Source organism: Scyliorhinus canicula, chromosome 18 (assembly GCF_902713615.1).
Source record: "Scyliorhinus canicula chromosome 18, sScyCan1.1, whole genome shotgun sequence".
In the NCBI taxonomy this organism is placed as follows: domain Eukaryota; kingdom Metazoa; phylum Chordata; class Chondrichthyes; order Carcharhiniformes; family Scyliorhinidae; genus Scyliorhinus; species Scyliorhinus canicula.
In genome coordinates, this window is record NC_052163.1 from 90,646,147 (window position 1) to 90,670,711 (window position 24,565).

The window sequence follows — 24,565 nt, forward strand, 5'->3', positions numbered from 1 at the left end:
CTTTCCAGTAATGGCCAAACTTTTACACAACACCATCCGCCCACCATGGCTTAGTTTAGTTTTTGCTGCAACAAGCATTAAGATGCATTCTTGTTCCAGAGAGTTCAAAAAATGACCCAAACAAGGGACCAAGTTCAGTTCGACTTCACTCAAGGCAAAATAGTGGGAGTACAACTGGCTTCAGTGTCCTCAAGCAAAGAAAATCTCAGGTCCCTCCACCAAACCAAACACAATCCAACAAAGAGCAAATAAACACATGCTGGTGGGGTTATGCCATGACTAGCCTGGGTGCAATACCTCCAGTAGTTAAATAGAAGGTCAACACTCCTGTTAAATTCAAATCTACAGAATGGCTACTCTGGCTGACATACCAGTATACTCTTGGATATTAGGATTAAGACACATTACTTGGCCAAAGAATTGTTTATTTTGCATCTCATCTTCCGAAGAGAGAATTTTGAATTCTTTGTTTTAACACTGGAATATATCTTAGTCCCTACAATGGCATTCCTTGCCTTGAGAAGTACACAAAAGAAAACATCACCCAAGATACTGTATCGTCATTTTTATTGAGCATTGCATTTAGCTTTAGGAACAGGCAGCATCAGATGCGATCTTGTTTGGCTATGCTTTACAAGATTCTCCCTTTCCAAATCCAATACATCATGACATTGTTTTAAAAACAGTGCACTATACTAATATTGACACAAAGGCTACTCGAGAATGACTAAATGAAAATAATATAGGTATTTGACGTATTGGGTAAACTGGGTCTGCGAGGACTGTGTTTACTGTAGCAATGAGAGAGACAGGCTTCCAACACTTGAAGAAATGCAACTCGATTTTATTGAACTTTTAACTATTATACATACTTTAACTGTGGGTTGACACTATGCTGAGTTGACTGGAGACCTGATGCTAACCTGACCAGACTATCTTACTGCCACATGGTGGGTATTCTAGTTGTTGCTCACGGGCTCTGACTGTCTCAGAGGCTGCATCCCAAGAGAGCAGGAAAACTAGTGCCCTCTGGCTTTATAGTGGCCGTGTCCTGTCTGGCGATTGGCTGCTGTGTTCTGTGCGCTCATTGGCCATCCTGTATGTCAATCAATGCCTGTCTGTGCACCATCATATACTTGTGTGTCTACTATGACAGTATTCATAACCCTTTTAGTAAGAGACACATTTTTGTAATTGCATCATGGGAAATGAAAAATCTACATGACACTCCAGACCCCTTTCATTACAAATAAGCTGGGGGCAGGATGAAGGCCCATTGAGCAGGAAACAATCAGAGCTGAAGACAGTAAGAAAGGCAACAAGGCAAATCAAATAGCTGTGGCTAGTCGGCGTAATTTTGGGTTGTAAAAGCATTTAGAGGACAGGGCAAAAGAAAATTCAAAGAGAAAGGGAAGTTTTGAAGCTCATTCTGGGGAAATGGTGGTCTTTCTCTGATTTCCATCCAACACAAAAATAACTTTACAACCCAGTGCAGACAAAAAAAATACAAAATGCTAATTGAACAACAGATTACAGACTAAAGACAGGATATTCACAGGAACCCCTTACAGCCAATATGTCCTTAATTAAAATCTCCAATTTACGCAGGTTAGAATGCAATTAAGCTGTCTGCTTTATCAGTACTGTATGATTAATGAAATATTGATTATCCATAATTACAGATATTGCATCTGTTTAAAAGAGGCGGAATTAATTGAGGGAACCACAATTGGTGGTGAGGCACGCAACATGAAACACTCATTTCCTTGAATAGAATTGCACTCATCGTTGGTTGTTGCTGAGCAGATATCAAAGTGACCAATTTCATAAAGTTATTAACAAGTTATTGATAAAATGTGTTAATCTAGTTATTTTTGTGATGCTCTGCCCAGAGAAAGCTCTATTAATTTGTTACTTTCTACTTGCACTTTTAGCAACCCATTATTTAATTCCTCGTTGCCTCTGAAAAATCAGATGTCATTACAGAGTCAATTTAATGGGTAGACATAAATGCACACATAAAATGCTGGAAATACTCAGGTCAGGCAGCATCTGTGGCTACAGAAATAGAATAAACATTTTAGTTTGATGATCTTTCATCAGAAATGGTAAATGTTAAGAAATGTAATGGGTTTTAAGTAAGAAAGTGTGGCTCGGGAAGAATGAAAGGAAAGGTCGGTGATAAAATAGAAGGCACAACAGATTAAATGTCAAAAGGGATGAAGATGGATGAAGATGCAATGCTAAAGTAGATGGGACAAGTCAAGTAACAAAAGATGGGTATAAAATCTGTGCATCCACCATCGAAAAAGCAGGGGCAGAGGTTATGATTTGATATTGTTGAAATTAATTGAGTCCATAGGTTGTCAAGTGCCTAATCGAAAGATGACGTGCTATTCCTTGAGCTTACATTGAGCTTCATTGGAACCAGTGCTGCAAACCAAGGGCAGAGGGAGTAGAGTGAGAGTAAGGCAGAGAACTAAAATGATAGGTGACGGGAAGCTGGTGGGGAGGGAAATGTCATGCTTTTGGACTGAATGGGAACGTTCTCCAAAGTGGTCACCCAATCTACAGTTGCTCTTACCAATATAGAGGAGACTGCATTGTGACTGCGAATATTGCATATTACATTTTAAATTACAACAAAAAGTGGCAGTGTTCCTTCTCCAGTGCTTCACAGGAAGGGAACCAGCATGTTGTGAAGTAAAGAGTTCCTTCTGAATCCAAAAAGGAGGTTGTGACATCATGCTGGAGGTGGTCAATGTTCTTTTGAAGGTGGAGGTTGGCAGCTTGTAAGGTGAAGACAAGGGGAAACCTATTGTGTCTCTGGGAGAGATAAGAGGGTGAGGGCAGAAGTGTGGGTAAAAGATAGTACACTGTTGAAGGCCCTGTCAACCACAGTCAGGGGAATTCTTAGTGGAGGAAAAAGGAAGGTATCAGAAACAATTAAAGGTCATATTGAGCATCATCAAAACCAGCGTGTTTGTGAAGAAGAAACTGTAGAATTGAATATATTTCTTAAAGGAAATAGGGTGGGAGGAAATATAGTTTAGGTGGCACTGAAAGACAGTGGACTTGTTGTGGATATTGATCAATTGTCTAGCATACGCCCAGAAACAAAGAAAGACAAGTTGAGGAGGGGAAGATTCACATTGGACACGTGAAAGGTGATGGAAGGATGAAAAGCGAAAGTTGGTGAAATTTTCCAGTTTAGGGGGAAGAGCATTAAACAGCATTGTACTATGCACTGGAAAAGGTGAGGGATGGTTTTAATACCGTGTGGGAATGTAAACCTTCTTAACTGGAATGCCCTGCTCTCAGGTCCCAGTAAGTGTCAACACCTTTAAGAGACATGGGGCATTAGATGATGGGGATGAGGATTCACTTCCAAGCAGGACATAAACTGCTTTTGTGGGGTGACGGTTGAGTTGGGGCTAATACCACTCATCATTCATGAGCGCAAAATTTTAAGAACTTCAGTAAACTCAAACTTAAGCAGTTTGAGTTCCAGCCTTTTAAACAGACTATCCAAAAATTACTTATAAAATTTGCAAAGTGGGTAGCACGGTGGACAGTGGTTAGCTCTGCTGCCTACTGCACTGAGAACCCAAGTTTGATCCCGGCCCCGGGTCACTGTCTGCGTGGAGTTTGCACATTCTCCCACTGTCTGCATGGATTTCACCCCCACAACCCAGGGCAGGTAGATTGGCCTCGCTAAATTGCTCCTTAATTGGTAAAAAATGATTGGGTACTCTAAATTTAAAATAAATAAATATGGAAAGTGTTGTGTGAAAAATGTATTTAAATCATATTAGGCACAATGAGTACAGTTACAGGAAGACCATAGACATAAGCCATGTGCAGTGTATTTGGACCCAATTTAAGGTGTGTGTGTGTCCCCCCCCCCCCCCCCCTCACTCTCTTCTCATATACACACATCCTCCTTAAAAGTGGCAGCACAGGTGGAAATGGTGCACAAGAAAGCATATGGCATGCTTGCCTTAATAGAACGGAGTATCACGTATAAAAGCTCAAAATTTATGTTACAAATATATAGAATGTTGGGTTTGGCCACATCTAGAATACAGTGTACAATTCTGGTCACCACACTACCAGAAGGACGTGGAGGCTTTGGAGAGAGTACAGAAAAGGTTGACTACGATGTTGCCTGGTATGGAGGGTATTAATTATGAGGAGATTGAATAAACTGGGGTTGTTCTCCCCAGAGAGACGGAGGCTGAGGGGTAACCTAATTGAAGTTTATGAAATTATTAGGGGTATAGATCGGGTGAACAGTTGGAGGCTTTTTCCCAGGGCGGAAATGACAATTACAAGTTCAAGGTGAAAGGGGAAAAGGTTCAGTGGCGATGTGCTGGGGAAGTTTCTTTTTTTTTTAAACACAGAGGGTGGTGGTGGCCTGGAATGCTTTGCCAAGTGAGGTGATTGAGGCAGATACATTAGCGACCTTTAAGACTTATCTGGATAGACACATGAACAGATGGGATATAGAAGGATACAGGCGGCTGGTCCAGATAGGACACGTGATCGGCGCAGGTTTGGAGGGCTGAAGGGCCTGTTCCTGTGCTGTATTGTTCTTTTTTTTTTCAACACCACCTGCCCCACAACCACTTTCATTGTTTGAGACTATGGGCAGTTGCACTGGCTACTGACCCATAAAGCATCACGTGACATTGAACTTGCCCAGGGCAGCACAGTGGCGCAATGGGTTAGCCCTGCTGCCTCACGGCACCAAGGTCCCAGGTTCGTTCCCGGCTCTGGGTCACTGTCCCTGTGGAATTTGCACATCCTCCCCGTGTTTGTGTGGGTTTCAGCCCCACAACCCAAAGATGTTCAGGGTAGGTGGATTGACCGAGCTAAATTGCCCCTCAATTGGAAAAAATGAATTGGGTACTCTAAATTTATTTAAAAAAAGAACTTGCCCCATATATCCCCACCACGCTTGAGCAGACATCCTGCATTCTTGGGTCTCATCAGGACCAACAAATGTACACTTTTCAGCAAAGGTCACTGCAACAACTATATATTTATGTAGCACCTTTAACATAATGAAATATCCCAAGGTGCTTCACAGGAGCATTAGAGACAAAGTTCGAACTGAGCTATAAAAAGGAGATACAATAAGTCAGATGACCAAAAGCTTAGTCAAAGAGGTAGATTTCAAACGATTTATTTGAGGGGGGAAAGGGAGGTAGTGGCAGAGAGGTGAAGAGAGGGAATTTCAGAGCTTGGGCTGGAGGCAACAGAGGTGCAGACACCAATGGGTGGAACAATTATAATTGGGAATGCGCAGGTCAGAGTTGGAGGAATGCTGATATCTTGGAGGGTTGTGGAAAAGGAGGCGATAAAAGATTTGGGGGGGCATGGGTGCTGCAGGCAAGACCAAGAAGAAATCTGCAAACAAGAATCGAGAATTTTAAAATCAAGACACTGTTTGACTGGGAACTAATATCAGTCAGTTGAGAGCTCAGATGGAAACAGTTTTGGATGACCTCAAGTTATGGAGGGTAGAGTGTGGGAGACCAGCCAGTAGAGTGTGGGAGAGCTGCAATGGTATAGCCTGGACCAGAGGAAACGAAGACATGGATGGTGGTTGCAGCAGCAGGTGAGCTGAAGTCGAGTGATTTTAATAGGGATGGAAATAGGCATCGAAATGGAACGAAAGAGAGGTCAGAAGCTCAGCTCAGGATTAATTGTGACACCAAGGTTGTGAACAGACTGGTTTAATCTCAGACTGTTGCTAGGGAGAAGAATGGAGATGGTATTTAGGGAATGGAGTTTAGAAGAGGAACGAAAAACAACGGTTTCAGGCTTTCCAATACTTAATTGCAGAAACTTTCTGCTCATCCAGAGGAGCGATGGATTGTAATTAAGGGAACGCCCTGACTAATTTTGTTTCCCAACTTCAGCCCAGAAGTATTACGTCAAATTCCCCCCATACTGTTGCCCACTATGGTAGGTTAACTTACAGCATTTCTAAATACAGTTCAGTAACACAGCTGGCAGGGAACTGCAGTGTTCCCACTAAGGCAAAGATCTATATGTGTAAATTTTCTGTCAAATATATGATTTTTTTAAATGCTGAACTAGTCACACATTTGTTATTTATTTGAAAAAATTCTGATCCAGTCATTGCAAGCAGTGACATAGTTAACTTCACAGAGAGCTGCTTTCAAGTCTTTTCCATAAAACCTTACTGTATTCATCAAAGTGAGCACAGCCGTCATTTAAAGAAAAAATATTTGGCAGCAAAGACAGCTTGAATAGAATCTGCATAAGCTTGCTTTACAATTCAACAGTGCAATGCAACATTTGGCTCAGCAATTGGTGCCCCCACCCTGCAGTCAAATAGGCTGCCAAAACTCAACGCTTTGCATGTTAAAATTGAACATCACACATGCATCTTATTAAAAATTGACTAGCATTAGTGTAGTCTCAGATGTCATGTTGGAAAATTCATGTTCCAGCTGAGTAATACCAATCAAAATTTTGAATTTACCTGATAACTTCGGCACCATTCCTTTTCATGAGGATACTTGGTATGTCAACTCCATAAATCAGTTTGTTCCAGGTTGCCCTGACAGTTCAACTGCTAATGATGTAATGAAGTGTCACATTCAGCCATACAATCCAAAGTGCTCAGTTCCAAACTCTTCTCTGTTAAATTAGACCTTATCGGTGTGGTAGCAAGTGCTCCAATTGTCCTCAAAATTTGAGTCATGGAGTGAACACAAAATTCACCTGCATTCTATTAATAATCCAGTGAACCTGCTTTGAATGAACTTGTGCCAGGAGGGGGCAGGATTTGGCTCAGCCAGGTTGCCTCCTCCATCCCAATCGTCAAATGGGAAGGCAAAATATGCTGCATAAACTTCTCTATTAAAAATGCCCATGTAGATGATATATCAGAGATCTGCCAGCACCTGCAGTACTACACCCCATCAGAAGTCAATGCCTTCAGCAGAATGACAAAGAAACAGAATTCAGAGAAAGGACAGCGTAATATTTGATGCTTGGATTTTTTTTTTTTTAAAGTTGATTATTTTATCAGAATTGTAAAACGTAATCCAGAAATTAAATAGGTGCTTTGAATTCTAATTTTACTCCAATTATTGCTGTGAGCACAATATGCTTTTTGTAGTCCCAAGATATGTGAAACAGCAAGAAAATGTTTGGTTGCACCAAAAATATGTTTCACAATATAAAACCTACAAGTTTTTTGACACAAGACTGTAGAACATTTGTATATAAATCCACTAATAATTAATGTTACGTGAAACGGCCAATACTACTGTTTTAAAAATTTAGTACACTAGATTGAGAAAATTACCGGAAATTAGCAGTGGATAGGAACAAAGAAGAGTATAGCACAGGAACAGGCCCTTCGGCCCTCCAAGCCTGTAGCAGTCATGATACCATTCTTGACCAAAACCCTCAGCACTTCCAAGTGCTGTATCCCTCTATACCCATCCTATCCTATCCATGTACTTATCGAGATGCCTTTGAATGCTGTTAATGATTTGCTTCCACAACCTCCCCTGGCAGTTCCAGGCGTTCACCACTGTGTGTAAAAAACCTGCCTCGCGCATCTCCTCTAAACTTTGCCCCACGGACCTTAAACCTATGCTTCCTGGTGACTGACCCCTTCACCCTGCGAAAGAGTGCCCGCCCATCCACTCTATCCATGCCCCTCATAATCTTGTAGACCACTATCAGGTCACCCCTCAACCTCCGTTGTTCTAATGTAAACAGTCTGAGTCTATTCAGCCTCTCCGCATCGCTAATAACCCCCAGACCAGGTTACATCCTGGTAAACCTGCACCCTCTCCAAAGCCTCCACATCCTTCTGGTAGTGTGGCGACCAGAATTGTCCGCAATATTCCAAGTGCGGCCTTACCAAGGTTCTATACAACTGTAGCATGACTTGCCAGTTTTTATACTTGATGCCCCATCCAATGAAGGCAAGCATTCCATTTACTTTCTTGACTACCTTGTCCACTTATGTTGCCACTTTCAAAGATCTGTGGATCTATATGCCCAGATTTCTCTGACTTTCCATATTCATAAGAGTTTTGCTATTTGCTGTATATTTTCCCTCTATGATAGACCGACCAAAATGCAATACTTCACATTTGTCCGGATTAAACTCCAGACAGGCATACAATTACAATTCAACCACTGCTGTACTTTTCCAAGCAGTCTTACCAATGTATCAATAACAGCTCGTATTTAGGAAGCAGGGGGCTGCAGAAGGATTTAGACAGGCTTGGAGATGGGCAATGAAGTGGGAGATGAAATACAATGTGGAAAAGTGTGAGGTTATGCACTTTGGAAGTAGGAATTTAGGCATACACTATTTTCTAAATGGGGAAATGCTTAGGAAATCAGAAACACAACGGGACTTGGAATCCTTGTTCACGATTGTCTTAATGTTTATGTGCAGGTTCAGTCGGCAGTTAAGAAGGTAAATGCAATGTTAGCATTCATGTCAAGAGGGCGAGAACATAAGACCAGGGAGGTACTTCTGAGGCTGTATAAGACTCTGGTCAGATCCCATTTTGAGTATTGTGAGCAGTTTTGGGCCCTGTGTCTAAGGAAGGATGTGCTGGCCTTGGAAACGGTCCAGACGAGGTTCACCAGAATGATTCCTGGAATGAAGAACTTGTATGAGGAACAGTTGAGGACTCTGGGTCTGTACTCGTTGGAGTTTAGAAGGATGAGGGGGATCTTATTGAAACTTATAGGATACTGGGAGGCCTGGATAGAGTGGATGTGGAGAGGATGTTTCCACTTGTAGGAAAAACTAGAACCAGAGGACATCATCTCAGACTAAAGGGACGATCCTTTAAAACAGAGATGAGGAGGAATTTCTTCAGCCAGAGGGTGCTGAATCTGTGGAACACTTTGCCGCAGATGGCTGTGGAGGCCAAATCAGGGAGTGTAATTGAGACAGAGATAGATAGGTTCTTGATTAATAAGGGGATCAGGGATTATGGGGAGAAGGCAGGTGAATGGGGATGAGAAAAATATCAGCCATGGTTGGCGGAGCAGACTTGATGGGCCGAGTGGCCTAATTCTGCTCCTATGTCTTACGGTCCAAGCACCCACAAGCAGTCGATGCATGGACCAAGGAACCTAGAAATAAGCGAGGCGTGTCTCTCGTACTAGAATTCCATGAGGAGGAAGGGGAATTATCTCTCCATGATTACACAAATGTAGTCCCAAAACTTTTATTGGTGTTGGATACCCAAAATGGGAAAGTGATCCACTTCTCAGCATTAAAAGCAATTATGAACATAAAACACACTCATACCAATAATTAAAGCTGTCAAATCTTAAGACAGCATGTTTCACAATTAAATTGAAAGCCATATTAAAAATCCCAGGATTCAGAAACATAGAAACTTTGTTTCCAATTCCAAGGATACTGCAATGAATGACTGACCCAAGGGCAACTGAGCGCATATCATAATATCCAAAGACAAAGGGCCTACACATTGCATTCAAGATTATGCCCACCAGAAAGAGTCAAAGCTTTACTGCCTCTAAGCACTGTCAATTGATAGGTTTAGTTAAATTCTTGCACACAGTTTAGACTTATCTTCACACTTCTCTGGTGTTTCAAGTTGAATCAGTTTCTGCAATCAGTCTTTTATCAACCGAAGCCGGTATCTTTACAACAGGTGGAATGATGCAAATCACTCAGTTGCCAACCGTGTCTTCAGCAACAGGACTGGATCGCGACATACAACTAAACTACTTGGTTGAATTTAGTCGAAGATAAAGTACTTTTAAAAAACTGATGGACTAAACAATGTAACACTTATACAAGAGATGGAATCAGTCACAAATGATTGAAGCACCATATTGGGAGTGTTTCTGTATCTTACAAATAAACTCTTAAAAATGCAGACCGTTACATTACACAAGATAATTTTACGAAAGTCTCATTTCCCACCGACACAAAAGCCTTCAAACAAATCGAAAACCGAGTTGTTTAGCTTTTAAAGCAGTTTTTTATTTCGAAGATTTTCTTTGCAAACCCAAGACGCAAAAAACAGTGTTCAAAACTTAGTGGACAAAACAAAAATGGCTATAAATTGCCTGCTTTGTTAGCATATTCCAGAGACTGAGCTCAACTGCCATTGGTAATTCAAAATCAAGAAGTCACATGATCCTCAGTTTATGGGGCCCCAATTATTTGTGTCACATGAGATGGGAGGTTCCCAGTTCTCAGCACGGTTCTTTCTGGTAAGCATTCCAAAACATTTACTGGTGAATGAGGCCTGCATGGTCAAATTGTGCGACACTCTTCAATGTCTTGTAAGCATTTAATTAAGATTGTGGAAAATAGTCAGCACAAATGAAATAACATTATTTCACATGAGGAAAGAAAATAAAATCAATAAACATGTACTATATCACAGATGTAAAATGAAATCAACAATTCTAGAACATAATCTTGATATTCTGACATGTACTTTGCTCTTCCCCGCCAAAACAAACAACTGTTTGGGTTACTCCTCTGCATTCAAATAGTGTTGGTATATGAATCCCAAAGAAACCAAGTTATAGCGACCAAATTTGTTTTCAATACATCAAGTAATGAAGTTACAAATTAATGAAACTTGAATTCACTAGAAATACTGTATGGATTTTCTTCAATTAAAATAGGTTTCACTTTACAACATGGGAACAAAGGTTCCATAGTTGTTACTTCGGCTGATAGATAAGGAAGGATGTGCTGGCCTTGGAAAGGGTCCAGAGGAGGTTCACAAGAACGATCCCTGGAACGTAGAGTTTGTCATATGAGGAGCAATTGAGGACTCTGGCCCTGTACTTGTTGGCGTTTAGAAGGATGAGGCGGATCTTATTCAAACTTGCAGGATACTGCGAGGCCTGGATAGAGTGGCTGTGGAGAGGATGTTTCCATTCGTCGAAAAAACAAGAACCAGAGGGCACAATCTCAGACTGAAGGGATGATCCTTTAAAACAGAGAGGAAAATTAAATGAAAATTGCTTATTGTCACGAGTAGGCTTCAAATGAAGTTACTGTGAAAAGCCCCGAGTCGCTACATTCCGGCGCCTGTTCGGGGAGGCTGGTACGGGAATTTATTCAGCGGGCATTTGTTCAGAAAGAGGGTGGTGAATGTGTGGAACACTGCCGCAGAAGGCTGTGGAGGCCAAATCAGAAAATAGGTTCTTGATTAATAAGGAGATCAGGGTTATGAGGAGAAGGCAGGAGAATGGGGATGAGAAACATATCAGCTATGATTCAATGGTGGCGCAGACTCGATGGGCCGAGTGGTCAGATATACATATTGAACTAACTCTTTCATTGACCAATCTACACATGCCATCTTTTCCACAAGGATTTTTTTTTTCTCTTCTGGATATCCAATTTTTACTTTCTCCTCACCTCGGCGAAATTTCAGAAGCAAAAAATACCCACCAGTACCTCACCGACATGGCTGAATCCCCCATGTGAAGCTCAAGTGTATCCGCCTATTCCACACAAAGGTATCACAACCAAGGTCAGTCCTGCCAGGTTCATTTAATTAGCTGAGACTTACTCATAGCTGAGACGGGTGTTATTGATTAAAACCCCACTCCAGGCATTTTAGCACAATCAGCAAGGATTGTTGCACATTGGAAGCATTGTCCGCTGGAGGAAGTGGTCAACAGAAACTCTTACTGATTGCTCAGATAGACATGAACGATCCCTCAAGGCAATTCAAAGAATATGGAATTCTCGAGTTCTGTCAATATTCCTCCCTCAAACAACTCTGAGCAAAAACTAATCATTCATGCCACCGCCTGTGGATCCTTTCTGTGCATGAAATGACTCCCGAATTGGCTAATGTAACAAAGTAACTGTACTCCAAAGCAATTAATCATAATTAATGCACTTCTGGGATGGATGATGCTCTGTGGTACAGATGCAAGTTCTTTTCTTCTGTTCATCAACGTTCATATACACGTCTCCATCAAGGATCTTTAGACAGTGGGCACGAAGAGGATCATGTCCAATTTTTTCTTTCTATCACAGAAGCACTGAGGCTAATTTAGGCATCTAACCTTGAGCAGAGCATTTAATCTAGAAGCTTTCTTGTCTGTCTGGGTACCAAATACTTTCTGAACCAACTGAGTTATCAGGTAAACACTCACTAACATTTTACTCCAGAATCCATTAAACCAACACATGGATTTCTTTTTAATTTGCTAAGATGTAACACTTTTTTTCTTTCACAGGAGCAGATAAAACAGCTTCAAACATAATGTGACATTTCAGCTGCAAAATGTTGTACACAAGGTTTTGAAAGACCAAATCCTAATGTCATGCAGAAGGGTTGCCTCAGAAAATGTTCAACAGATCAGTATGGCTATACTGTAGTAGGAGACCATTCAAACCACTGTGCCTGTGTTGAATCTTCGAAAGGACTATCCAATTAATGCCAGTTTCCTGTTCTTTCACCATTGCAATACAAACGTTTCCAAGTGTTTATTCAATTGCCTCTTAAAAATTACGTTTTTCAGATATTCCATTCCAGATCTCAACAGCTGCCTGCAATATACTTTTCCCCTCTCGCTGCCTTTTACCAATTATCTTGTCTTCTAGTTACAGACCTTTCTGCCATTGCAAATAGTTTCTCCTCGTTCATTATTTCAAAACCCTACATGATTTTGAACATCTCATGGGCGGCATGGAGGCGCAGTGGTTAGCAATGTTGCCTAAGGCGCTGAGGCCCCGGGTCACTGTCTGTGTGGAGTTTGCACATTCTCCCCGTGTCTGCGTGGGTCTCAGCCCCACAACCCAAAGATGTGCAGGTTAGGTGGATTGGCCACACTAAATTGCCCCTTGATTGGAAAAAAAATAATTGGGTACTCTAAATTTGTTATAAAAAAGATTTTGAACATTTCTATCATCATTTCTCCACTTAATGTTTACTACACTGGGGACCCCTTGCTTCTCTAATCTCTTCACACATCTTAAGACCTTTATTTTGGTGCCATTCTAGTAAATCTTCTCTGCAGCTTCTCAAAAGCTACAACCCCCCCCCCCCCCCTCGTAAAATGTGGTGCTCCACAATGCCACAGCTAGATCCTAACCAGAGTTTTACACAACTTGGTTTTGAATCTATGTCTCTATTTACAAAAGCAAAATAATGCAGATGTTGGAAATTTAAACAATGTAGAGTAAATGCTGGAAAATCTCAGCAGATCCAGCAGCATTTGTGTAGAGAGTTGCCATTTCAAGTCTGTGATTTTTCATCAAAATTCTTACGATACTTTTTGTATTTTGGACAGATTTGGACCTGTGGTGACAATTTCCCATACAATTAATTAATTCCTCGTATGCCACCTCAGATGCCGAACGGATGCCAAACACTCCCACACAGAAAGGATGACACTGCTGCTTGTGTTATGGATGTTGCGCTCATCTACATGTCCAACAACAACATTGAGAAAGAATAAAAGGGACAGCAAACAGAAATCGGGGTGAGCTGTGATAGAGGCACATTCTGCAATGAAAACCAGAGGCAAAGGCGATCCATGCCAAAAGATAGATCAGATGTAGCTTTTTGCCATGTTCAGCATTGCAGTTTAAAACCAACATATGATTCCATTCAATACTGTGACAGCAAATTGCTAGAATTGAACCAAACTGCCCAAGATTAGCTTGGCCCCTAGATACAAAAAGGAAGTTGAAGGTTTCATAAATGAAAACTGGGTATGAAATGCTGAATTTATTCTAGAATACCACAAGTAGCACCAAATACTAAGTTACTGTGCACTTGGCATTTTTCTATCAGTTCAATTCTGGTCTGCGCTGCAAAGAAACTTAACGGTCATCTTCACAACTTTGAATTGACAAAACTGATCCAGGAAATTACTCATTGTGGTGAAGGATTCAAAAACCAGAGGCATGAATTAAAAATGAGTCAAGTTACGAGTAACAGCCAAAGTCAGAGAAATTCTTCACTCAGAAGGATTATTGAGCTAGAAATATGTAACTGGGGAAGATCACAAGCGGATAGTTATAAATAGGTTCAAGAAACAACTTTTTTGGAGATAGTATTGAGGCAAGAAGCCAGCTCAGTGGGGTCAATGCAAGAAATGCCTCCTCTTCTTATATGTTCACAAAATCTGCTGAATTTTAAGTAAAACTTGGACCCAAGAATTTATGGGTAATGCTTAAAAAAGAGATACTGCCAAAGTTTTTGTCACTCTTAGGACAGATGCAAGAATGTTAAATTTCAAAGGAAGCAACAATTTATTCTGAGCACTCAGAACATGAATAATATCTAACGTTCGATGTGATTCCATGACTGCACAGCACTTGCTGAACAATCCAGAGTGGGTTAAGAATTACACTAACAACCAATTTAGGATCATCAATCAGGTTCGCAATGTGGCTCACTTATACCTACTAGAAGTTCCATATATTCATGTGCAGGGATTTGTCCTCTGTAGGTAAAATGAACCTATCCAGTCATTATGCCTTTTTTGAATTCAACAAGTGCATTGGGGACAATAGTTCTCTGGTGCATTCTCCATGGCAACACTTTTACCAATCAGCATCTTTTCTTCACACAGTATAAAGTGTTTCTTCCTTTGAAGTTTGGCATTCTTGCTAAATGAGCGCAAGACGAAAAGCTCCAACAGCATTTCTCTTTTTCCAGCAATACTTATGTTCTGTACGACAGTGACTACAAGAATTATGGTTTATACTGCATCAAGTATTGCAAACAGAGCTGAAACTATAGTTGGATGCCAGGCTGAGCGATTCGGCATTTCACTGGAATGTCCTTTGCTGGGCAGAATGGATATTTTTTAAACTTCAATTTTCCTCGCATGCCAAATGGTTCAAAAACTCTTTTGGTGAAAAGCTGTCAGTCAATTGGCCCACTATTATACAACTATTGCAACTGGTTGATTTCTTCATGAGCTTCGGCAATTGGTCATCGCCATGTTGTAATTTACTTCTTTCATTACTGCACGCAGTAGAGTTCGGCATCTGGACTATGACATTCAGAACACAATCAAAACCAATTCTGGTAATAAGAGACAAAAAGATGTTGAAAGGGTTGTTTTCTAACACATTCTTAACCAGCTCGTTGTACTTCCCATTGAACAAAATTCAAAATTCAGTGTGTTAGTGTGTGACTGTACACATGTAAATGTGGGGTATTGTCAACAGTCACCATCAGTGCTGATCTGCTTCTTTCCCTTGCTTCCCTTTCCCTTCCAGAGAACGTAGGAAATGTTACCTGGAAACAGATTCAGTTTTGCACCTACTGTGCAATGTGTTGAATAGCTTATTGATGAAGTCACCTAAATCAAATTCACATAAACACTGTGACACCACTTGAGGAAGCAGTCACATACCTTGGAACTTCACATCTGACGTAGAAATGCAATAGCTCACAGTGAAATATAAATAAGTTTTTAGCTGAATTGTCTGAACATTTTAAAGTCAAATTTTGTCATTCTTAAACAGAAACGTGCAGGAAATGGGCAGGCCATCTCTCAACTTATTATTTCCGTACACCATTTTTGGGATATACGGTCATTGAGATCCTCTCCTTTATCTAATTCCTCATAATGTGTGTATCAATTAAAAAAGACATTGGGTCTTACCACTTCCTCAGGATGTCACAATGCACTTTATAGCTACTGTATTACGGAGGTCAAGTACAGCAGCTAATTTGCACATGGAAAGATCCCAGAAAAAGCAACTAAGTAAATGACCAGATAATCTTTTTATTTTGATGCTGGTTGAGGGAAGGATGTCTGCCTAAACACTGACTGTGAGAACTCATTACAGCATCCCGGCTCCTTTTACATCCAGATTGTGGATGACCTCGAGTTTAAGGAGGTTGGAAAATGAGAGGCCAGATAGAATAGAACTGGAACAGTCAGTGGCTGGAGAAAGCAAATAAATATGGATGTGACTTTATTAGCAGGTAGGTTGAGTGACTTTCTCGAGATGGAAGTACATAATTGATTGATTGGAATGATTGATTGATTTGATTTGTCACATGTACCGAAGTACAGTGAAAAGTATTTTTCTGTGGTCGAGGAATGCACACAGTGCGTACATAGTAGACACAAGAATAATCAACAGGGAACATTGACAAATGGTACACGACAAAACAGTGATTGGTTACAGTGTGGAACAAGGGGCCAAACAAAGCACATAGATGAGCAAGAGCAGCATAGGGCATCGTGAATAGTGTTTTTACAGGGAACCGATCAGTCCGAGGGGGAGTCGTTGAGGAGTCTTGTAGCTGTGGGGAAGAAGCTGTTCCTATGTCTGGATGTGCAAGTCTTCAGATGTCTGTACCTTCTGCCTGGTGGAAAAATTCTGGAAGAAGGCAATGCCTGGGTGGGAGGGGTCTCTGATAATGCTTTCTGCCTTCCTGAGGCAGCGAGAGGTGTGCAGAATCAATGTGGGTGGCAAGTTTGTGTGATGCGTTGGACTGAGTTAATCAAAGTCTGCAGTTGCCGTATCAGGCTGTCATGCAGCTGGATAGGATGCTCTATCGCACATTTGTAGAAGTTTGACAGAGTCGATGCAGACATGCCAAATTTCTTTAGCTTCCACAGGATGTAGAGACGTTGTTGGGCTTTCTTGACTGTTGCATCAACGCGAGTGGACCAGGACAGATTATTAGTGATGGTGACCCCCAGGAACATAAAGCTATCTACCATTTCCATTTCGGAGCCATTGATGCAGACGATAGTGTGTGTCGTGCTGCGCTTCCTGAAGTCGATGATCAGTTCCTTGGTCTTTCCAACATTTGGAGAGAGGTTGTTTTCAGTACACCATGCAACCAAGTGATTTATCTCCCTTCTGTAGTCTAATTTGTCGTTGTTTGAGATGCGGGCCACCACAGTCCTATCATCCGCAAACTTATAGATTAAGCTGGAGTTAAATCTTGCCACACAGTCATGGGTGTATAGGGAGTACAGTAGAGGACTGAGCACACATCCTTGTAGGGCTCCGGCGTAGAGGACTATTGTGGAGGAGGTGCTGTTGCCTATCCTGATAGATTGAGATCTGTTGGTGAGAAAGTCAAGGATCCAGCTGCAATGGGAGGGGTCAAGTCCAAGATTGCAGAGTTTGGTTATTAGTCATGTTGGGATAATGGTGTTGAAGGCGGAGCTGTAGTCTATGAACAGCAGTCTTACAGAGGTGCCCTTGTTGTCGAGGTGTTCGAGTGTTGATTGCAGAGCCAGTGAGATAGCGTCTGCTGTGGACCGGTTGCGGCGATAGGCAAACTGCAGTGGATCGAGACCGTCTGGAAGGCTGGCAGTGATCCGTCTCATGACCAGCCGCTTGAAGCATTTCATGATAACAGACGTTAGGTCCACCAGTCGGTAGTCGTTGAGACAGGCTACCTTGTTCTTCTTTGGTACTGGTATGATGGTGGTCTTCTTGAAGGAGACGAGGACCCGAGACCCTAGGAGTGAGGTGAAGATATCTGCGAATACACTCGGCAGCTGGTCTGCGCAGGCTCTGAGTGCTCGCCCAGGAACTCCGTCGGGGTCCGTCGCTTTCTGCGGATTCGCTTTCAAGAAGGCAGCACTTACCTCAGAGGCTGCAACAGTGGGTATTGGTGTGTCCAGGGCTGTTGGCACTGATACATTGGCTGACTGCTCAAAGCGGGCACAGAACTTGTTCAGATCATCGGGTAGGGATGCTCCAGCCCCAGATATCCCGCCTGGCCCTGCTTTATAGCCTGTGACCTAGTGTAGGCCCTGTCATAGTCGTTGTGAGTTAGTTTTGTTGGCCTGGGACTCTAGTTTGATGCGGTATTGTGTTTTTGCATCCCTGATGGCTTTCCGTATGTCGAACCTGGATTTCTTATATAGGTCAGGGTCGTCAGACTTGAACGCCTCCATCCGGAACTTCAGCAGGGAGTGAACCTTTTGGTTGAGCCAGGGTATCCGATTGGGGAATACCCGTATTGTCTTGTTTGGTACACAGTCCTCGACACATTTACTGATGACGTCTGTGACAGTGGCTGCGTACTCGTCCAGGTTAGCTGCTGCGGTCTGGAATATGGACCAGTCCACAGCCTCCAAGCAGTCACTCAGATTCCTCAGACCAGCACGGTTTTCTTGACTGGCTCAGCACGCCCGAGTTGCTGTTTGTAAACCACAATAATCTTGTGGATGCAGACAATGAGGTTGGATGGTCAGGGTCAAATACGATGCTGAGGTTGTAAACGGTATGGCTCAGCCTCAGACACTGGCCAGGAAGGGGAATAGAATCACTGATGAGGGAACAAACTTTGTGGCGAGGGTTAAAAGCAATATCTCCCAATGTTTTAATACTGACCAATATTCATTCTTCCACCAACATCATATAAAACAAGATTCGCTAACCATTATCACATTGGTGTTTGAGAGAGGTTGCTGTGCATAAATCAGCTGCCAAATTTCCCAAGGATAATATGGTCAACTGTGGCAAAGGATGCAGAAAATTCAAGAAAGTCATAGAACACCAGTGACAGTTACCAAGAATACCATTAATTGGACTACTTCTTACTGTGCTGAGCAGAAAATTGATTGGAGACATTCAAATACAATTGCAAGAATGATGGGTTCGAATTTGGGAGGCAACAAAACACAAAACTTTGTAAAGGAATTGTGATGTTTAATTGGGGTGATATTGTGTGCCAGGCAAGAGCAAGTTTCTTTTGAGGGAGAAGCTGCTGACAGCAAATTCTAATGGGAGGGAATTAGTAACTTAAGATATCATATACCAGTGCCAGCTCTTATGGGGTAGGAAATTTCAAAGACAGCAGAATTGTGGGAATAAGGTTGAAAAAAAGAGAGTTGAGTTTCATGATGAAATAAGCTTGGAGACAGCATGAGGGGCAAAGAGAGGCACTTGAGTAACATGGGAGGTAGCAGCATCACAGTATTGTTACTAGACTGGTAATATCTGGAGTCCCTGGTCAAATCCCACCACAGCAGAGGGTGACATTTGAATTCAATAAAAATCAGGAATTAAAAGTTGAATGAAGCCCATCAAATCATGATCGATTGTACAAAACATCCATCCATCAATAATGTTCTTTCGGGATGGAAATCCGCTTTCCTTACATGTCACTCCAGATTCACAGGAATGCGGTTGACTCTTAAAAGAAAATCAAGCAGTTTTAACAAACCACTAAAAAGTACCACAGGAGGTGTACTTTCACCAGGCCTATCCAAAGTATGGCCTGCAGGCCAAAGCGCTGCGAAGCAACCCGGGTACTAGTTTTCAACATCCTTGTCAAAGACATGAGTTTCAATGGAAGATTCCTCTTGGAGCTACTCCTCGAATCATGGGCTATTTCTCTCCCACTTTTGCTTCTGATAACAGACCAGTGAGTTTATCAGCAGCAACCGTGTGACAGAAACAGTCTGATTGGAGTGAACACCAGAAATTCATAGAATTTACAGTGCAGAAGAATGGCACATCTGGTCAGCACCGGCCCTTGGAAAGAGCACCCTATGCCTCCACCCAATCCCCGTAACCCAGCAACCCCACCTTGCCTTTTGGAAACTAAGGGGCAATTCAGCAAGGACAATCCACCTAATCTGCACATCTTTGGACTGCGGAGGAAACCCACGCAAACACAGGGAGAAAGTAACTCCTCACTGACCGTCACCCGAGGCCAGAATTGAACCTGGGACCCTGGAACTGAGGCAGCAGTGCTAACCACTGTACCACCATGGTCAATGTGTGAGGAATGCCTGGCCAAAGAAAGCGAAGCAACAGTGAAGCTAGAGGGGAAGTGTGATGTGGCTATGAAGTGTACAGGATGTCGGCAATTTTCAACTTTCAGAGTCTACTGACTTGTGATACTACTCCTGATTTGTACTTGTGCTTACATCAGGGCCTTCGCTCCCAGTGTTCTGGACAAGAATAAGACTGGACTTCTGGGAATATTTTGGAACTGTGCCAGAATAGGTGAACGGAAAAGTCCTTATGTCGCCATATGTTGTATAGTAATGGCATTCAGTATTCTCTTCATACAGTAACAAATAGCTCGAAGGGGACAGGATATGGATAATGGACATTGGTTAAAATACACAGCAGATTAACTTTATAATTGTGAAAATGATCCACGAATGGCTGCAACTTCCAAAATCCATGTTGTGCTTATTGAATTACAAGCTTTTCTTAGCTGTGGCATCAATTACAACTCGGTTCCTGGACCAAGGACTGAGATATTTGGGATAGAGCTCCATTGTGGCTGAAATTTTTTATCGCACTGCCAACAATCATCCTGCACTTGACAGCTAATGTCTCTGTGAGAATCATTTGATCAATTATTGCTGCGTGTAACTGTCTAAATATTGTATTGTCAATAAAAAATATTAAGTGAAAAAGAAACAGTGAAGCTAGAGGACAGGGAGCCAAGTACTTCTGACCCTAAATCCAGGGAGTTAGAGACCTGGCACAGGAGGTGAGACCAGGCCCGGGAGCAGAGTTTTGTTTGGAGCCCAGGAGATAAAAGGCTTGGCAGGACTGAGGAAGAGGCGGTGCCAGGGTGGGAGCAAGTGTGTGGGGGAATGGGAGGGAACACAGATGAGAGAGGGTGTATGGGAGGGAGGGCATGGGTGAGAGTGTGTGGGTGGGGTGGGGGGGGGGGGTCAAGGAGTGTGAGCATGTAGGTGTGGGGGGGGTGCGTTTCTGGGAGCTTGGAGGTATAGGTGGGTGGGTGGAGTGTGAGAAATTGCCTTATGCCCAATCTGAGGTTTCTTACTCATTCGGGACTGTAGAAGTTCAAGAAGGCAGCTCACCATCGCCTAGATCGTCAATAAATGCTAGCCTAGCCAGCGATGCTCACATCCCATAATGATTTTGTTTAAATGGGTCAAACGGTGGTGCAGTGCTAAGTACTGTTGCCTAATGGCACCAAGGTTCCAGGTTCGATCCCGACCATGAGTCACCATCCGTGTGGAGTTTGCACATTCATCTCATGTTTCCGTGGGTTTCACCCCCACAACCCAAAGATGTGCAGGGTAGGTGGATTGGCCACACTACATTGCTCCTTAATTGGAAAATATGAATTGGATACTCCAAATTTAATAAAAAAAGAAAAAAAAGGGGGTGCAACCAAGCTTGGAGGTCAACGGGAAGAATGAGGCACAGCCAAGGCAGTTGAAATGACGGTCTAAACTATAGTGGAAACGCAGTTAGCAGCTCAGAGCTATTGTTCGATGTTAAGGCAGAGGGATTTAAGAAGCAGAGGGATTTAAGAAGTAGTTGGTAATGACTGGGGGTTAACTTTCAATTTGAAAATAATCCTGGAGGAGTGGGCAGTTCCACTGTGCACTGAAGTTACAGGCACACACAGTCACACCAAATCTCACTCTCCATAGCACTAGTGTCAGGTTTAACTTTTATCTGGATTAGCCTGCATTTACATGTGCAACATCAGTGCACAATGAATATCCTTCACATCAGCACTACATCTGGAGAGTATCTTTGCTTCACAGCCATGCGACATTTAGCATGGATGCAAAACCAAAATCATATTGAACTAATGCCAAACTTAATTGTAAATACACTTTTAACCAGCAGATTGAAAGGTTGTGAAATTAAAACCAGGCGGACTGCGAAAGAAGTGTAAATTCTTGTGGGTGAATTCAATATCATATCAGGCTCAGAAAATGAAAGAGGAAAATAAAGTTAGAGTGAGAGAAAAGGAAAAGCTAGAAAAAAATTACATTAAAAAAATTTAAATTGCCTGAAGGAATAAGGCTCCAGACTTGCAAAAATAATTTTCTTTGCTAAAGAGGGATTAATGGCAGTAATTAACATATCAGGTCATGAAAAAGTACTCAGATTGAAATGGGCAAGTCATAACTTTCTGTGGTTAGCACAGGTACAACTACTATAGAATAGTCAATTGTTAATAGACAGCAGGATGGCAGTTTTGACACGTTAACTGTGGAGTAGCATAAGTCCGATAGCAATGTTTGGATTCGAGTTGAAATACAGTTCCAAGGACCAGAATGCCCATCAATAAAATGCAAGTGATACTTCATTGCATTAACCTTTGCAGGCACCAATACCAACCCAAGTAAGGCACAAATGGGGGGGCACCATGTGGTAATCCAGCTAACCTTTTAAACAGGCTTTCTAGTTCCAGCAGGAGTCACTGGACAGTGAAGATAATGGCTGACTTACCCTACTAATTGTGCCACCAACACCATTAGAGATTAATAAAAAAATATAGAATTTGATTACCTCTATTGGGTGAAAATGTAACCTCCCCCTTCCTCCATGCCCCACCTCAATCCATTCCATTAGGTGAAAAATTAATCAATTTAGTTAACGTGAAGCTGAAGAGGAAAATCTCAAACAAAAATGAAGATGAAACTATTTCCAATTTACTTTCTCAACATCAAACACAGGTTTACTTTAACCCAGCTCAGTTTCATACACGGATTCAATATTTACTGATAATGCAACAGTATCTATGGCTTAATTCAATGCTTGTGGGAATAATGAATATCTTATCAACACAAATACAAACACAACAAATAAAATTGACCATCTGTGTGTATTGCTATGGCTACAGCATTAAATGCTAATATTTTCAAAGTACTTTTGTCCAACATTCAATGTGATTTTCGGCAACAGTGGTTCAAAATAATATGTATGTTTTCTTTTGGAAATACATTTCAAAATGGATAGCATCCCAATGGTTTGATACAGGTTGTGTCCAAGGTATTACCAGTTATGACACATTATATATATTTTTTTTTATTGTTTTTATTAAAGCATTTTTCAACCAGAATTTTTACTTAACAGTAAAACAAACTAAAAATATTTAACAAAACTAGGTGGCTATTATCATTATACAAAACTCAAATATACATTAAGTAGACAAATTCCCCCCACCTGAACCCCCTCCCCCCCAACCCCCCTTCTCCCACCCCCGTCAAGTTGCTGCTGCTGCTGACATTTTACCGCTCCCCGAGAAAGTGAAGGAAAGGTTGCCACCGCCTGGAGAACCACAGCAAGGACCCTCTCAAGGCAAACTTTATTCGCTCCAGGCTGAGGAACCCAGCCATATCACTAACCCAGGTCTCCATGCTCGGGGATTTTGAGTCTCTCCACATTAAGATGATCCGTCTCTGGGCTACCAGAAAGGCAAAGGCCAACACTTTGGCCTCTTTCGCCTCCTGCACTCCCGGATCCTCCGACACCCCAAAGATCGCTCTTGTTGGACTTGGCTCTACCCGCGTGTCCAAAATCCTGGACATAGCCCTCACAAAGCCCTGCCAGAATTCTTTAAGCACCGGGCATGCCCAAAACATATGGACATGTTCCGTTGCACTCCCTGCACATCTCGCGCACCTGTCCTCCACCCCAAAGAACTTGCACATTCTTGCCGTCATCATGTGAGCCCGGTGCACCACCTTAAACTGAAGTAAACTGAGCCTGGCAAATGATGCGGACGAATTCACCCTTCCCAGGGCATCAGTCCACAGGCCCTCGTCTGGAACCTCGCCTAGCTCCTCCTCCCATTTGCCCTTCAACTCCTCCACTGAGGCTTCCTCCGCCTCCTGCAGCTCCTGCTTTATGTCCAACACCTTCCCTTCTCCTACCCAGATGCCAGACACTACCCTGTCCTGGATCCTTCGAGGGGCTAGCCGCGGAAATGTCTCCACTTGTTTTTTGAGAAAGTCCTGGACCTGGAGGTATCTGAAAGCATTTCCCGGGGGCAGGCCGAACTTCTCCTCTAGCGCCTTCAAGCGAGGGAAAGTCCCATCTATAAACAGGTCTCCCATCCTTCTAATGCCTGCCCCATACCAGCCTTGGAATCCCCGGTCTATCTTGCCCGGAGCAAATCTATGGTTGTTCCATATCGGGGTCGAAACTGAAGCCCCCTCCTCCTTACTGTGCCTCCTCCACTGACCCCAGATCCTCAGTGCCGCCGTCACCACCGGGCTTGTGGTGTATCGTGCCGGCGGGAATGGCAGCGGTGCCGTTACTAGTGCCCCTAGGCTGGTGCCTTTGCATGACGCCGCTTCTAGCTATCCCCATGCCGACCCTTGCTCCATTACCCATTTCCTAATCATGGCCACATTAGCCGCCCAATAGTAGCTACAGAACTTCGGAAGCTTCAACCTTCAACCCCCCCCCCCCCCCAGCTACGCTCCAAAAACAGTCTTTTGACCCGCGCGGTCTTGTTTGCCCACACAAATCTCGTGATAATCCTGTTCACCCACTTGAAGGAGGATTTGGGGATGAAAATGGGGAGGCACTGAAAGACGAACAGGAATCTGGGAAGAACCATCAACTTCACAGTCTGCACTCCTCCCGCCAGTGAAAGAGGGAGCATGTCCCACCTTTTAAAGTCTCTCTCCAACTGCTCTACAAGCCGAGATAAGTTGAGCCTGTGTAGGGCATCCCAGTTCCGAGCCACCGGTATACCTAAATAACAAAAGCTCCTCTCACCATATTGAGCGGGAGCTCCCCCAGTCTCTCCTCCTGACCCCTGGCGTGGATTACAAACCGCTTACT

The 24,565-nt window shown here is 42.7% G+C and overlaps 2 protein-coding genes across 2 annotated transcripts in view; one reads left to right on the forward strand and one right to left on the reverse strand.

Moving 5' to 3' along the window:
* Nucleotides 1-24,565, reverse strand: part of sh3gl1b (SH3-domain GRB2-like 1b) — a 189,179-nt gene that overhangs the window by 130,699 nt on the left and 33,915 nt on the right. The gene's annotated exons all lie outside the window — the stretch shown is intronic.
* LOC119952893 (protein kish-A-like) lies at nt 19,817-20,197 on the forward strand. Its single transcript, XM_038776510.1, is given in 2 exon segments — nt 19,817-19,877; nt 19,879-20,197. Coding segments are annotated over 2 exon segments (219 nt in total). The 5' UTR covers nt 19,817-19,841; the 3' UTR covers nt 20,062-20,197.